This window comes from Electrophorus electricus, chromosome 3, assembly GCF_013358815.1.
Source record: "Electrophorus electricus isolate fEleEle1 chromosome 3, fEleEle1.pri, whole genome shotgun sequence".
In the NCBI taxonomy this organism is placed as follows: domain Eukaryota; kingdom Metazoa; phylum Chordata; class Actinopteri; order Gymnotiformes; family Gymnotidae; genus Electrophorus; species Electrophorus electricus.
In genome coordinates, this window is record NC_049537.1 from 14524559 (window position 1) to 14539055 (window position 14497).

At 39.8% G+C, this 14497-nt stretch overlaps 1 protein-coding gene across 1 annotated transcript; it reads right to left on the reverse strand.

Moving 5' to 3' along the window:
* Window positions 1-274: 274 nt before the first annotated feature.
* mst1ra (macrophage stimulating 1 receptor a) lies at window positions 275-13935 on the reverse strand. Its single transcript, XM_027000687.2, has 21 exons — window positions 13744-13935; window positions 11660-12927; window positions 10239-10403; window positions 10007-10132; window positions 9402-9572; window positions 8761-8921; window positions 8497-8632; window positions 8092-8228; window positions 7818-7994; window positions 6118-6211; window positions 5785-5994; window positions 5466-5612; window positions 5179-5332; window positions 4651-4737; window positions 4004-4210; window positions 3521-3601; window positions 3122-3303; window positions 2795-2904; window positions 2517-2682; window positions 2232-2368; window positions 275-1782 (listed from the first exon to the last, which is right to left on the reverse strand). The coding sequence occupies exons 2-21, from the start codon at window positions 12851-12853 to the stop codon at window positions 1536-1538; spliced, it is 4089 nt and encodes a 1362-aa protein (XP_026856488.2). The 5' UTR covers window positions 12854-12927; window positions 13744-13935; the 3' UTR covers window positions 275-1535.
* Between the last annotated feature and the right edge of the window lie 562 nt (window positions 13936-14497).

Sequence of the window (14497 nt, forward strand, 5' to 3'; positions counted from 1 at the left end):
CCATCTATGCCGTCTCCACTCATGTACTCTCCCATGGGGAAATAGTTGAACATTGTCAAATGACTGAAAGGATATTGACTGAAACTGTGATAATGTGTCTGAATTAAGGAAACAGTCTGATTATGTAGCCCGTGTTTGTACAAGCTGTACTAACAGAGCTGCACGTGTTCATTTAAGACTTTATTGACCTCTAGTGGTGTTTGATAAACCTTACAGATGCAGGTCTAGACTAACAGGAAAATAAACTAAATCAAAAACACAGTGTACTTCAAAGACTCATGAATGTTATAATAAATTTGTGCCTCATTTTTTAAAATTAATTATCCCACAAATCTAATCATTCAATATGCATACATTCTAAATAGGTCAGTATGTTGTTTAGGCAATCATACAGAGCAGTTTTTTGAAAATGTCCCTTTGGTTTTATTCAGTCTTTTTGTGCACATAAAAAGTAGAAGCTTGCACTCACGTTTTGGTCCTTTTACAGTTCTGGGTAGCTAAAACATCAACCCTATACATTTTTACATTAATTAACCCCAACAGTGTAGCCTTCTAATTTGTACTTGTGTGTTAAGAACCAAATTTTGCATTTTGGCCTGTTACATCTTTCAGGAATTTTGTCTGGTCCACTAGAGAATGGGGCATATAAATAGTCAGTACACCAAAACGCAGGACTAGAACTGATAGTGGAAGAGCACTGAGGAAAAGATTCTAATTATAATTGTCTGAACTGACCATTTATTAGTCTTCAGCTCAAATTAGATTTGAAACATGTTTGTTTTGATACCTTGCTATTTGTAGCCATATGTGAGTTATTTGAGCATACTGTTCAAAAATGTCTAAGTCACTGTTCTTCTCCAATTCCCTACTTTTCACTAGAGCTTCTTATGTCATTATCAATTGAAGCTTACCCTTAAATTCATCAGGTAATTTGAATTTAGGCAAAAAAAATAGTACCATAAATTTGGTAATTGATTTTTTTTAGACAGAATAGTAGTCTTAACATATTCCAACAGAACTTCATTAGCTGTACAGTAAATGAAATTTGATTACCTGCAATTTCATGTTATCATTTCTCTAAATTGCTACATTCAATAAACATGAACTTACCATTTTTACCTTTTTTTTGGCATGTGTGTGGTAAGGAACAAATGAAGATCATTTTGTTTCAGCAGAAACATTAAAATAGCATCAAGTCAAACCAATAAAAACAAATACTTAATTGCTTATCACTGCAAAACAAGACATGTATAGTCGCAAGAAAACAAAAAAAGTAAACGTCTAGTCCAGAATGACTAGAGCAACACCTGAGGGACAACACAGTACCATACTCATGTTTGAGAGGCAGTGATTAGGCCAACACCCTGCTCCAGCAATGTGAGGTTCAGCATAGGCTGAAACCACAGACACTGCCATTGCTTTGGTTACCTTCAAAATGGACATGCGACACTGTCCATGGGGGCTGACCATTTATTCCTGCATTCCACAAGGTCCTTTACATAGGTGCCTCACACTTCATTCCTGCTGGATGGTGATTAGAGGTCTATGGTGGCATCCAGTCGGTCCAGGGTCTCTGTGCTTTGGCCCTCGAGGAGCAAGGGCATGGCAGAGGCGATGGCCGGGTAAGGCTGGGCTCGGTCCACGTTGACGTAGGTGACCTGTAGGTTGACGTAATGCTCGCCTTCCAGGGATGAGTGGATATTCTGCAGATCCTGCACTAACTCAGAGAAGGTCGGCCTGAAATCAGGCTCCGGGTTCCAGCACTGCAACATGATACACCACCTGTGGCAGCACAGAAAGAACACATCACAAAGGGGGCAAGGCATGTGCACACTGCAGACAATTAAGTTGTTGAAGAAACACTTTTTTGGAAATTGGCCAACATGACCTTTGTGAAATCTGTGCTACCTAAAAGTACCCAAGTTATATGAAGTTCAGCTTTAATTTTTTCTGTTTTTGATTTTGTGCTATTATATTATATATTTTATGTTTTTTTAAAGAGAAAAACCTAAACATCCTTAAACCTCAGAACATGAAATATTTCCAAACGATCAGTTCATTTTAGAGCTACCACATAAATAAGCATATCCATAAATATTGGAACATGACTTTATTGTTTACACTGTCTGATCAGCTAACTAAAACTCTGAACCCAAATTATGAACCAACAAGGTGACACATCTAATTAGCATTTAACTGTTAGGTTGGAAAACAACAGAATGCTCTCATACAGGCTGTCTAGGCAGTACTGAGGCTGTGGCAGTCGCCGTCCCTGCAAAAGATACTGAGACATGTCGTAGGGGTCCACATCAGGATATGGACTCGCTCCTCTGGTCAGCATCTCCCACATTAAGACACCAAATGACCACTAGAGGGCACATCAGAGACAAGGCATCAAATATGAAATATCTGGGATCCGGGAGTTCATAAATCGTGAACTGATGACATATCTGTCGTTACTCAGTTGTTAAACATAGCAGAAACACAGCCCTCAAATGGTTCTTGGACTTACTTACCACATCAGATTTGGTGGTAAATTTCTGTGTCTGTAAACTCTCTATGGCCATCCATTTTATAGGTAGTTTTGCTCTTTTATGGTCCTGAATGCTGTAATACTCTTTATCAAGGATGTCCCGGGCCATGCCAAAATCAGCCACCTTCACTGTAAATGTCTCATCCATCCTGTTTCAATGATTTAGTAAAGCCTTGTATGAACAGTCATATAATACTGTGATACAGTGGGCTCTCAATGAACTCTCCTTTTTGCCTATCACCATCTAGAAAGGTCTCTCACATGCAGTTACGTGCTGCCAGGTCCCTGTGCACAAACTTCTTCTGTGCCAAATACTCCATCCCTTTAGCAACCTGAAGCCCAAAGCCAATCAGGTTCTTTACAGTGGGACTCTAATAGCACAGGATAATAAACACATTAGTCAATACAGAAAAACAATTCAAATGTGCTATAATTATCTTTCTAATAATATAGAATATATTTATATTTAATTTCTATAAATTAGATTTAATATTCTTACATAAATCTTCTCATTTAAAAGTGTGGAGTTACTAAAAAGCTGCAACTGGACTGAAGTGTGAGATGAAATAAAAGGCTTTTCACACCCACCCTTTCTTTAGAGCGGATGAAGTGGCGGAGGTCTCCATGTTTCATGTACGGCAGGACCACCAGGGGGAGCCCTTCAGCGGGTAGAAGAATGCCTAGCAGTGACAGCACATGAGGGTGATGAAAGGCTTTCATCAGGATGCCCTCTCTCAGGAACAGCTCCACCTCCTCCATATCTGTTATCCCTGAAAGTACAAAACACAGGGTTGTATACTTGAACATGGCAATTGTGCTATTGTTGCTAAAAATGAGAAATATACTGTAGGCAGTGGCTAACTTCAAGAGTAAAGATTTTCTTAAATTCAGATATATGAAGAACAAAAGAGAACGCCACTTGTTGATGTATCTTTTGATGTTACGTGGTACTGTTTGAAAGAAAGTCAACGGAACAAATCAACTCACTGTTCAAGGACTTTACTGCACAGTGAATCTCATGGTTATGGTCATCCACGAGGTAGCCATGATACACCGTCCCAAAATGACCTGGAGAGATTTGAGGAAGAGATCTGAGAAAGGGAATTTAAGGAAGGGAAGAGGAGTGAGTGTCAGACAAACAGGGAATGGACTTTAGCCCAAAGATGAGGAGTTGTGTCCATACAAAAGGTGGTCCGAGAGATAAATTAAAACCATAAATAAATAAGCCACAAATAAATACTAAGCGCAGACAGATAGACAGATAGACAGATAGATAGATAGATAGATAGATAGATAGATAGATAGATAGATAGATAGATAGATAGATAGATAGATAGATAGATAGATAGATAGATAGATAGATAGATAGATAGATAGATAGATAGATAGTCACTTTATTAATCCCAGAAGTAAATTCACAGCAGCAAGCAAAAATAGAGTGAAAGAAGTTTTCCGTCAGCAGAGACATACCCTTGCCGATTATCTGGTCGTGTTGAACATTGAGCTTCTCAGGAGGGATCAGTACGTCCTTGACCTCCTCCAGCAGCTCTGGCAGCAGCTCGGACGCGGAGAACCCCCGTGGGGACACCAAGGGAAGAGTAGAGGTCTCCAAAGGACCAGCATATGCAAGCCCCGAGAAAGCCATGCCTGAGCCATATGATGTAGCACGCGACAAATCTACTGGCGGAAATATAGCTGGTCGCATGTGGCTCTGGATTCATAAATGTCTCTCAGATAATGTGAAACTTGATGTTAGCATGTATTATACTTTATTATATAAAATAATTTGACTTTATTTTAGCTCAGGCAACAATGTTTCATTAATAAAATGTTGCTCAGGTAATAAAATAATGTTTTACATCATGTTATTTCACTATCTGAGTTTTAATCTAAAAAGTTTAGGGCAACCAGGGCAACCTTTTTTCTTTTTTTTTTCAAGCAACAAGTCTGTACAGTGATCTAGCCGTAGAATTCAAACAAACTATCAGAGCACTGTTACTGATTTTTAAGCATCTTTCATTTGAAATCATATATTAGGATTATGTTTAAATTATTATGAAATGTCCAAGGGTGTAATAGGGGAGGTTTATATAACAATGGAATCCTGTCTGATTTACCTCGTCTGTAATCTCCCACAGGTGATGTTTCTGGGTTTATACCATTCCGGACAGAATACCGTGCCAGACGCGCCTCTGCTAGAACAGCTACAAACAAGACATAACTCATCCCAGGTGAACTTCCAACAGAGTTTTTTAAACATCATTGCTACACATTGTATTAATTATACCCTTTGTATTAACATTGTATTTACATGAAGCACTTTTCTGTAATAATATTACATACCTTCTATTAATACTGTATTATGACCTACAATTACTTACCAGATAGAAGTGAAAAGGTTTGACCAAAATGCTAGCATTGTCACTATATAGCTAACATCATTCAATCATGGATAATCATCAACATTTTTTCTCAGACTATGCCTTCAGACAAAACCTATGAAGGTTATCACCAAAATGAGTACATGTTCCCCAGACTCACACAAAAATAACATGTATTATAATTACTGATAAAGAAGCTGTAGAGTGATATGGTAATCCACAAAGAAATGCACTTTCTCCTCTAGAACAGAAGTATAACTTCACCTTTCTTACTCTTACGCAGGTGAGTCATCACGGCGTATGCTAACCCAGCCCCCACAGCCAGTGCAGCCAGTATACCAAGCACGATGCCAACTGTAGAGTCATTCCTGGCATACACCACCCAGCCAACCTCATACAGCTCCCCATTCACCACCACCTGGAATGGAGTGAACACCAGAATAAAATGCTGGTTGACTGATACACTTGTTTGTCTCAGCCACTCCGAAACAAGGAGACATGAGCTGCGGAACATGATGGAGGCCATCTGGGCCTTGGGCTGACTAGCTCACCTGGACCACCGCTCCCTTAGGAGGGATGCTCACGTTCTTGGGGATTCGGCAGAAGATCTCGTTGTCCAGCACTTGAGCCCTGCAGTCCACATGGCCTACTGTCATGACGATCTCCATGCAGTGACTCACCGCGCTCAACTTCTTGTGCTAACAGCGATAATCACAAAAGTGCTGAGTCCATTGGAACAGAAGGTGGACTGACAGACACAGCACAAAAAAAAACACAGCACAGGACCCATGCTCCAAGGACCACATGCCTAATTGAATGTGCATCTGTGAACTGAAGAGCATTTAGCATGCAATGCATCAGCGAACGCACGTGCAGTGAGACTTTGTCTTGCCCGGGGCTGAGCTGCAGCACGTGGTCATCATACTCGAAGGGGATGGGCGCACCGTTGGGGTGGCAGCTGAAAGGCTGGGAAATGAGATCTTTGGCTCCATCCATGTCCACCGAGAGGATTCCGTCTGAGTCCTCACACACCGGACTCATGCACTCCATCTGTGTGGGGCTCACTGAACCCCCACACAACTGAGGGATTAACCAGCAAAAGGTGTGAGCACATATAGGCTGAATTTTAAAGGAAAAAGCCAGAGGAATATTGTGCATACCATTGAATGTTCAGTAAAATGGGCAATGTGTCAAAATGCTTACACTCTGCACAGGACTGGAGTTCTTGGGTTTGTAGGAGATGGTGGCCTGTGACACAGTGTCCAGATTCTGTCCTGTGATAATGATTCTGGACCCTCTTCATAAGGTGGGAAAAAAAGTTCAAGTAAACAAAAAGACCCTGCATGCCATTGTGCAAGTCTACTTAAAACTGTGTAACTGCAGTCTTATTATTTCTTTATTTTATATTGTAAATATAACAGTGATCATAACATGATAATAAAAATAAACTAGTGAAGATTTTATTTGATCTAATCTAATATAGATTTTAAATGTTTCGTAACATATTTTGTAAATACACAAGTGTATGTAATACTATATAAATATATAAGGTATACAGTCATGGGCAAAGGTTTTGAGACTGACAAATTTTGGTTTTCACAAAGTTTGCTGCTTCAGTTTTTTTGCTGGCAATTTGCTCTAGATGTGAAGAGTGAGCAGATGAATTGCAATTAATTGCAAAGTCCTTCCTTGCCATGAAAATTAACTTAATACAAAGATTACTGAATTCCAGCCACTGCATTTCAACCCTGCCACAAAATGGCTTGCTAACATCATTTCAGTGATCTTCTCGTTAGCTCTGGAGAGTGTTAATGAGGACAAGGCAGCTGATATCACTCTGTTATGTTGATTAGAAGAGCAGACTGGTTGCTTCAAAAGGATGGTCACATTTGAAATTTTCTTCTGTTAACCATGGTTATCTCCAAGGAAACACATGCAGTTGCATCAAAAGGGTTTCACAGGCAAGGACATTCCTGCTTGTAAGACAGCACCTAAATCAACCATTTATCGAATCATCAAGAACTACAAGGAGAGAGGTTCAATTGCAGTGAGGAAGGCTTCAGTGTGCCCAAGAAAGTCAAGCAAGCACCAGGACCGTCTCCTAAAGAGGATGCAACTACAGGATCGGGTCACCACCAGTGCAGAGCTTGCTCAGGAATGGTAGAAGGCAGGTGTGAGTGCATCTGTATGCATAGTGAGGTGAAGGCTTTTGGAGGATGGCTTGGTGTCAAGAAGGGCAGCAAAGAAGCCACTTCTCTCCATGAAAAACATCATGGACAGACTGACATTCTGCAGGAAGTAAAGGGATTGGACTGCAGAGGACTGGGGTAAAGTTATTTTCTCTGAAGCCCCCTTCAGACTGTTTGGGACATCTGGACAAAATATTGTCCAGGGAAGCAAAGGTAAGCGCTAACATGAGTGTCATGCCAACAGTGAGGCATCCTGAGACCATTCATGTGTGGGGTTGCTTCTCATCCAAGGGAGTGGGTTTGCTCAACATTTTGCCTAAGAACACTGCCATGAATAAGGAAAGGTATCAAAACATCCTCCAAGAGCAACTTCTCCCAACGATCCAGTAGCAATTTGGTGATGAACAATGCATATTCTAGCATGACAGAGCAAATTGCAGAAGTCTTAAAAAAGAAGGGTCAACACTGTAAATATTAACTCTTTGCTTAAACTGGATGTATTTGTCAATAAAAAGTTTTTAAAAACTTATGAAATATTTATACACTTTTGACCATGTCTGTACAGTCCAGCAGGTACACAAATTTACCAAATTTGTTTTTGTCTGGGTGTGGTGATTATGCACTTGTTCATTTATTATTATTATTATTATTACTAAAAAGTCTGATTATGTATTGCACCATTGATTTTCTACTTTACTGTTTTTTTTTACTCACTTGTTAAAGCTGCAGGAGGGCTTCACATCAGTCACCATAGGGTTTTGCCTGTACCTGAACTGTTTGGCTGCCAATACCATTGCCTTGTCAATCACAAGTGTCACATTCACCTCTGCTACATCCTTCACTCCCTTGGACACAAACTGCACAAAGGACCAGGTCCCATTGGAAGACACTCTGTGGAAAATGCCACAGTGCACCACTTCATAATCAAAAAGCCACAAATAATGCAACATGAACAATAAATAATAGACAATGCTGTGTTGATGATAACCTTTCAACTGGGCAAACCTGGTCCCCCAGGAGAACTGCCCTAGTTGTTCCAGCATCCAAGTGTTTCCCGGACAGCGTTATCAAGGTACCACCGACCTTGGGCCCATAGTCTGGACTGATTTCTGTTATTACTGGTACCTGGTAATAGGATTTTTTTTTTTTTTAAATGTAAAAATAAAACAAGAGTTGGAGTACTACAAACATCCCGGGTTCAAGTTTAAACCAGCTGCTTACCCCATTTCATTAAACTATTTGGATGAAGTCTTTTACAGGTACATTGTTACAATTATTACAGTAGCACAGGAAAGGAAAAAATCACCTCATTATAGTTTTATCTTTATAACACTTTTTACAGTAGTTGTTTGTCCTAGAGCTTTGGAAAAGCAGAGGAGGTTGTGCTTATTACCACAAAGCTGAAGCCTTGCATGTGAATCTGTCCAGAGATGGAGTAACCACGTTCCACTCTCCCTTCCTCCACAGACATGCTGAGATTCACGTTTCGCTCCAGGTATGACAGCTGAGGAAGGATCCTGCATACCAGCCTGAGGAGAGACACGACATGTCGGTGCATGCATTTGTGTGCCAGTATGTGTGTGTATATTTGTACACGCATGTATACATGTGTGCACATATATATATGCGTATACATGTGTGTGTGCGTGTTACTCACTGGGTGCTGTTACTTTTCTCTGGTATAATGGAGCAGCTGGTCTCTCCCACGCTAATTTGGTAAGTGTTTGCAGTAATGGCAGGTTTTGTGGGAGATTGGAGGTCCCAGCCACATAGTGTGAGCAGTGACTCACCATCAGGGGGTGCTGTCTCTGGGAAAAACTGTCACAGTATACACTCATTAAAGCCACAGAGGTTACAGAATGTCTAAAATTGTAGTGCTGACACCTGAAGGTTTTGTTTCATCTTCATTTTTCATTGTTTTATAAATAATCGCCAACTTTTAGCAAATTAAATATTGAATATTATTTTGTTGTTGTTATCTTTGTCTGTGTAAAACTATCCATGTCACTCTGTAATGAAGTGAGATACCATTGACATACCATGATGAAAACAAGTAGTGATGCAGTATTTTAGTTTTCAAAGTAACACCATATTAGTCAGTGTTGGTATCATTTTCTCTAATGTGTGAGAGTGCTTTTATGGCTTTTCGGTTATACTAACATGATTAAATCAAGAGTCTAGTTGTTTTGACAAACCTCCTACTTGTTTTCCCAAACCCAAACAAATGTACTTCCTTACCAGTGAGCAGAGATTTTGTGATCTTTGATCCTGGTATGTCAATGCAGGGCCATGTGTTACCTGGGTGACAAAAGGAGGGCAGGTTCTGTTGGTCCACTGGCCCGTGCACTGGGCCAGGCGGGTACAGGCCGAGCCGCACCACCCACAGCCTGTGAAACGTGGGGCACGCAAGCATTCTGAACAGGTCAGCAGATGGGCACATCCTGGACCTTTAGGTGACACACTCACCATCTGTATACAGAGAGATGGTGAGAAAGTCAGCCAAGGGGCCCTGCTACACGTGCGTGTGCGCATACACACACACATACATACATACATACAGATGCACAGACTGATGGGCAACAAGATCTAAGACTAAAGAAAAAGTAAGCAAAAGTTTCCAAAAGGAAAATAATAAAACAATAATCCTTTTCCAGAGGATGGGGGGTGGAGTATAGATCCAGCAGACTAATAAAAGAGTATTGCATTCACAGAGAAGAAATCACTCACATAGTCAGGTAAAAATGTACATTCTTAAAGGGTACAAGACACATGCAACTTGATTACTGTGCCTAGATACATGTTTTTTTTCTATCAATAAATAGCTAAAACAATAAGCACCAGCGAGAAGGAGAAAGAGACAGGAAGTGAGAGAGAGAGAGAGAGAGAATGTAAAGAAATGGCACCTTGTTTCCAACTACAAACAGTAAAGACTCCTCAGACTGCACAGCAGCAATACGTGACACTTTCTCCTCCTCTCCCACAAGAGAATAGTTGGCAAAGACTGTGGGGTTCGACCTCGACAGAACGACCTGTGATAGAAAATGCATTCTTAGACCAATCACAGATCATAGAACTTTTATAAAACAGCTCTAATACAGGACGGCACCATCTTGGAAACAATGGTGGAGTGATCACCTGAAGCAGCCTCCCACGGTCAGTGCCAATGTGAGCCACAGTGTCGTTACCTATAGTGGTGACCAGAATGGAGGTGAAGAGTTCATGCATCTGGCCACTGAAGAAGTCAGTCCTAAAATGAGGCATTGCCACCAGAGTAGCCATTCTTTCACACTGTCGTTCATGCTAGAAAACACATAGTTAAAGGACTACAGTTAAAGGATTACTTTGCCAATCAATCAATAAATCACTCCAGCAATAAACAACATGATGCAACCATTCAGGAGCAGATGTGAAGACACCTTTGCCATAGCATTAAAAAGTGTTTACATGTTTTTTGTCAAATGTTTGTTGTTAATCTTGTAAAGTGTATAGCCCATCTGGAAAATTAAATGAGCACAGTGAATGTAATTCAGCAATCAAACATAGTGATGATCCATTATATGATTATATTACTATATTATTTTTATATTATTATACAGCCTTCAGTTGAGAGACTTTCATTCTCAGCACCTGATAGCATCACACACACATGCTTTGCATTGTGGTGTCTTTTGCCTCTACCTCATTTGTTATTTAATGATATATTTGTTGGACATCATGTCTTACAGACATGCTGAACCTTGAAATATAAACATTCCAAAATACCAAACAAAACACTCCAGTGGGAACCTGGCACCTGTAGTGCACCTTAGTTTCAAAAGATTCTTTGTCATGCTCAGCTTCAGTATAGTATTAGTACCACCCCACTGCCCACACCTGATATCTTAACCAGTTGTTAGTCAACAATCACTGTATCCATGCTGTATCTATTTTCTTAATACTTTCTCTGTCCACTATTTTCCTTGCAGTTGCCTTTTGACTGCGATTAGAGTGATTTTTTCACCTATGAGTTATTGCATGGAAAGCCAGAAGCCACAGTCCAAAAAAAAACTTGCAATATCATGCAATAAACCTGAGATGCAGTGTGTTGGAAAAATCAAACATGAGACTGACGATAGCTGTGCTTTGAAATTAAATTACTGCTCAAATTTATGACAAAGTTATTGAGGCTTTCCAGACTTGGTCTCACGTGGTTACATAGGTCAAATGCAATACTTGGCCCTCGTAAAGTACTGCGTAATGCATTTCTGCCTCACTTGATCAAACACCAAAAACTATATGAGTCATTTCCTGGTGCTGGTTACTGTTTTAACCAAAATACTTTCTCCACCCACTACTGCATTCATGCATACCTTTATAAACTCTTTACCTAAACAGTACAAGTTACTAAATGGTCAAAAAGAACATTTGACATACATAAGACATTAGTTTACACCAAACTGACATGTTTTGAAATCCATGCAGGAATATATTTATAGCAGGAGGTCATATTTCCTGCAGCATTTATCAGTCTGTTACCTACACTATTGGCTGATAACACACAATGCGGACAGTCTTACCTCATGAGGACAGCTGACGCAGGGCTGGAAGTGGCACAGTCCCCGGGAGAGTCTCCCTGACCTGGGCTTGCAGCAGGCTTCCACCCCTTGCTCAATGACAAAGTTCACATTCTCTATGGGGAATGCGCAAAGGGCGGATTTTCTAGAAGGATTTCCCTCGTCATCTGTAACAGCAAATACCATGTACAAGACTCCATTCTCATCTTTCATGCCTAGTTCATTTGCTAGTTCCTTTTCTGCTGTGCTAAAGTGGGCTGCTTGAACCACGTTGTACACAATGTTTTCCATACTCCGCTTCTTTCGCTTGGGCCTGAAATGGCACTCCAAGACAATCTCTCGATACATCCAGGTCTCAGTGTCTTTTATCGGCAGCCGCCCCAGATGAGTCTGGAGCTTGGAAGTATTGTCTTCAGGATTCTCTCTCTGTGTGGATAGGAAGTAGGTGTAGGTAAGTGTGGAGAAGGTGTAGATATACTCAATGGGATAGGAATCCTGGAACGTGGGAAGCACTGTCAGGCCCTTGAAGTTGGTTTCAAATCCATCCTCCGTAGCAAGCAGACGTTGCACAGATATGGAACGCCTGCTGTAGTCTCCTGCAATTGTACTGTTAATGGTGGCTGCCACGAAGAAGTAAGATGTTTGCCCTTCTTCTACAATGCTGACTTTAGTACCTAGAGGACTTGCAATGCAGTCAGGACAATGTGAGGGTGAGTTAGCTTCTTTATTGAAGAGACAGTTAGATCTGGGTGGCTCTTCTTTTGTGAGCTCATGAATGGTACAAATACCATATTGATTACTTCCACATATGTACAAAAAGGAAAGAAATGGTGAAGGGTCTAAAAGGAGAACTTGATTGTCTGTATCCACCAACACATTCGGATCAGTCTTGATATCACAGTTGCAGATCTGACATTCCGAGCTGCCAACAGGACCAGTTCGCAGCTCCCATATCTTCTCAAAGTTGCTGTCCAATGCTTCAACCACATTCTGAGATGCTACATACACCTGAGACAGGTCTTTGTTGACTTCTATGTTCTGAATGGATTTCAAAGTTTGGAAATGTAGGGGTGAATAGACAACAGTAAAATCCACAGGTTTATGTGGGATTACAGGACAGGTTTCTTGGGTCAAGATCACGTGAATTTGGAGCCAGACACATGCTAACAGCACCTGGGCTGTGAATAATATATCCATGTCTGCTGTCTTAAGCACAGCAAAAGGAAAACAAGAGTCACTCTTCCTCAGAGCATGGTGATCATCAGTAGGATCTAAGAATAAAACCAGAGAGAAGGCCAACTGAAGTACACACACAAGCATCTTAAACACTGTGTTAAACACAAGTGTCACTACTTCAAAAACAACTTAATAAATGATGTAGATGAATGAAGATATAATGTAGTTCCCTTAACATGAAAGAAGCTGTTTTCCATGGCCAAAACTGATGTTGCTTCTAAGGCTTGAGGCACATGCTAATTATTTACCAACTTAGTCTATTTACTTATATTCATACACAAGACATGTTACTCTTAAAAGAGCAAAGCACTGGAAAATGTGATGCCATCACTTTTTATTTGTCCCCCACGTTCAAAATGAGACGATGGTAAATTGTAATTACTAAAATGAAAGGGAAGTGGATAAGTGGTGTTGTCGTACAGGAGCGATAACATTTCGAACAAATGTGTCTTCGATTTTTTCCACTAATGGATCTGAGAACTTTTTAATACACTTAAGTGATTATGCTTCCTGTAATCACTGCCTCAACCACAACATCATAAATAAACCAACATATAATCGCCTTTTGTTCCACTGCGAAATACTACGTTTGCAGTCAGCTTTTACTGAAATTAAGACAACCTTTCAATAACCAGTTTACACCAGATATTACACAATCATTATGGATTAGGCGGCCTACCTGCACGATAAACTTTAGATAACATTCGTTTAACAAGAAAATAAATGTTGCTTGGTTTGTAGTAGCTCTTATTTACAATAAAGCTTAACAGCAATATTATAAAGAAATTCGATGAAAAAAACCGACGATTCAATCCGACGATTCAAGTCACTGAAAATTACCTGAAACCCACCTTTGACAGTACCGCCAATGCTCGCTCGCTTTGGCAGGAATCTTGCGCACACTCCAACTTTGATTCAATGACGCCGTCTTTCAGATGCCACATTTCATAACGTTCGGGTATTTGAAAAAGCCATACCAGTTAGTTAAGAAAAGAAAGTTGCCAAAACGTAGAAACTAACAGGAACGAGGCTGTAAAACTTACTTCTTTATCTTTAAACATAGTTCTTTTTTTTTTCTCCCAGATTACACTCATTCTTGGTACACGCCTTGTCTGTGCTTCATAAGGAAGTAATGTTGCACAATCGTACCTCCAGTATTCATCCCGCGAACGGGACTGACTGATTTAAAAACATACCCCAAGGCTTAATTATGAAAAAAAGAGGTTTTTACCCGCTTACCGTAGAGTGTAATAAAGTTGCTGATTTCAGTCTAATAACGTTGTTCCAAAAAATGATCGGACCATGGTTTCCTATATTTACTTGTAGCTTCTTTGGGAGAGGGCAATGACAATCTAAACAATTACAGCATGTAAGATACCGCCGAGTTTCACGGTCCTTATAATGACAGCAGAAAAATAAATATTTTAGCTTAAATAATATTTTAGCTGAAAATAAATAAATAAATAAATAAATAAATTATATATATATATATATATATATATATATATATATATATATATATATATATATATATATATATGTATATATATATGTATATATATGTGTATATATGTATATGTATATATATATGTATATGTATATATA

What these genes read in the sequence shown, in the direction of transcription:
- mst1ra (XM_027000687.2), bottom strand. Translation starts at nt 12,853, where the DNA reads ATGGATATATTATTCACAGCCCAGGTGCTGTTAGCATGTGTCTGGCTC. An exon ending in CAGGTTTGCCCAGTTGAAAG is followed by an intron (nt 7,995 to 8,091) that starts GTTATCATCAAC and finishes CATTTTCCACAG; the next exon opens with AGTGTCTTCCAATGGGACCT. An exon ending in CCTGCGTAAGAGTAAGAAAG is followed by an intron (nt 4,738 to 5,178) that starts GTGAAGTTATAC and finishes TCTTGTTTGTAG; the next exon opens with CTGTTCTAGCAGAGGCGCGT.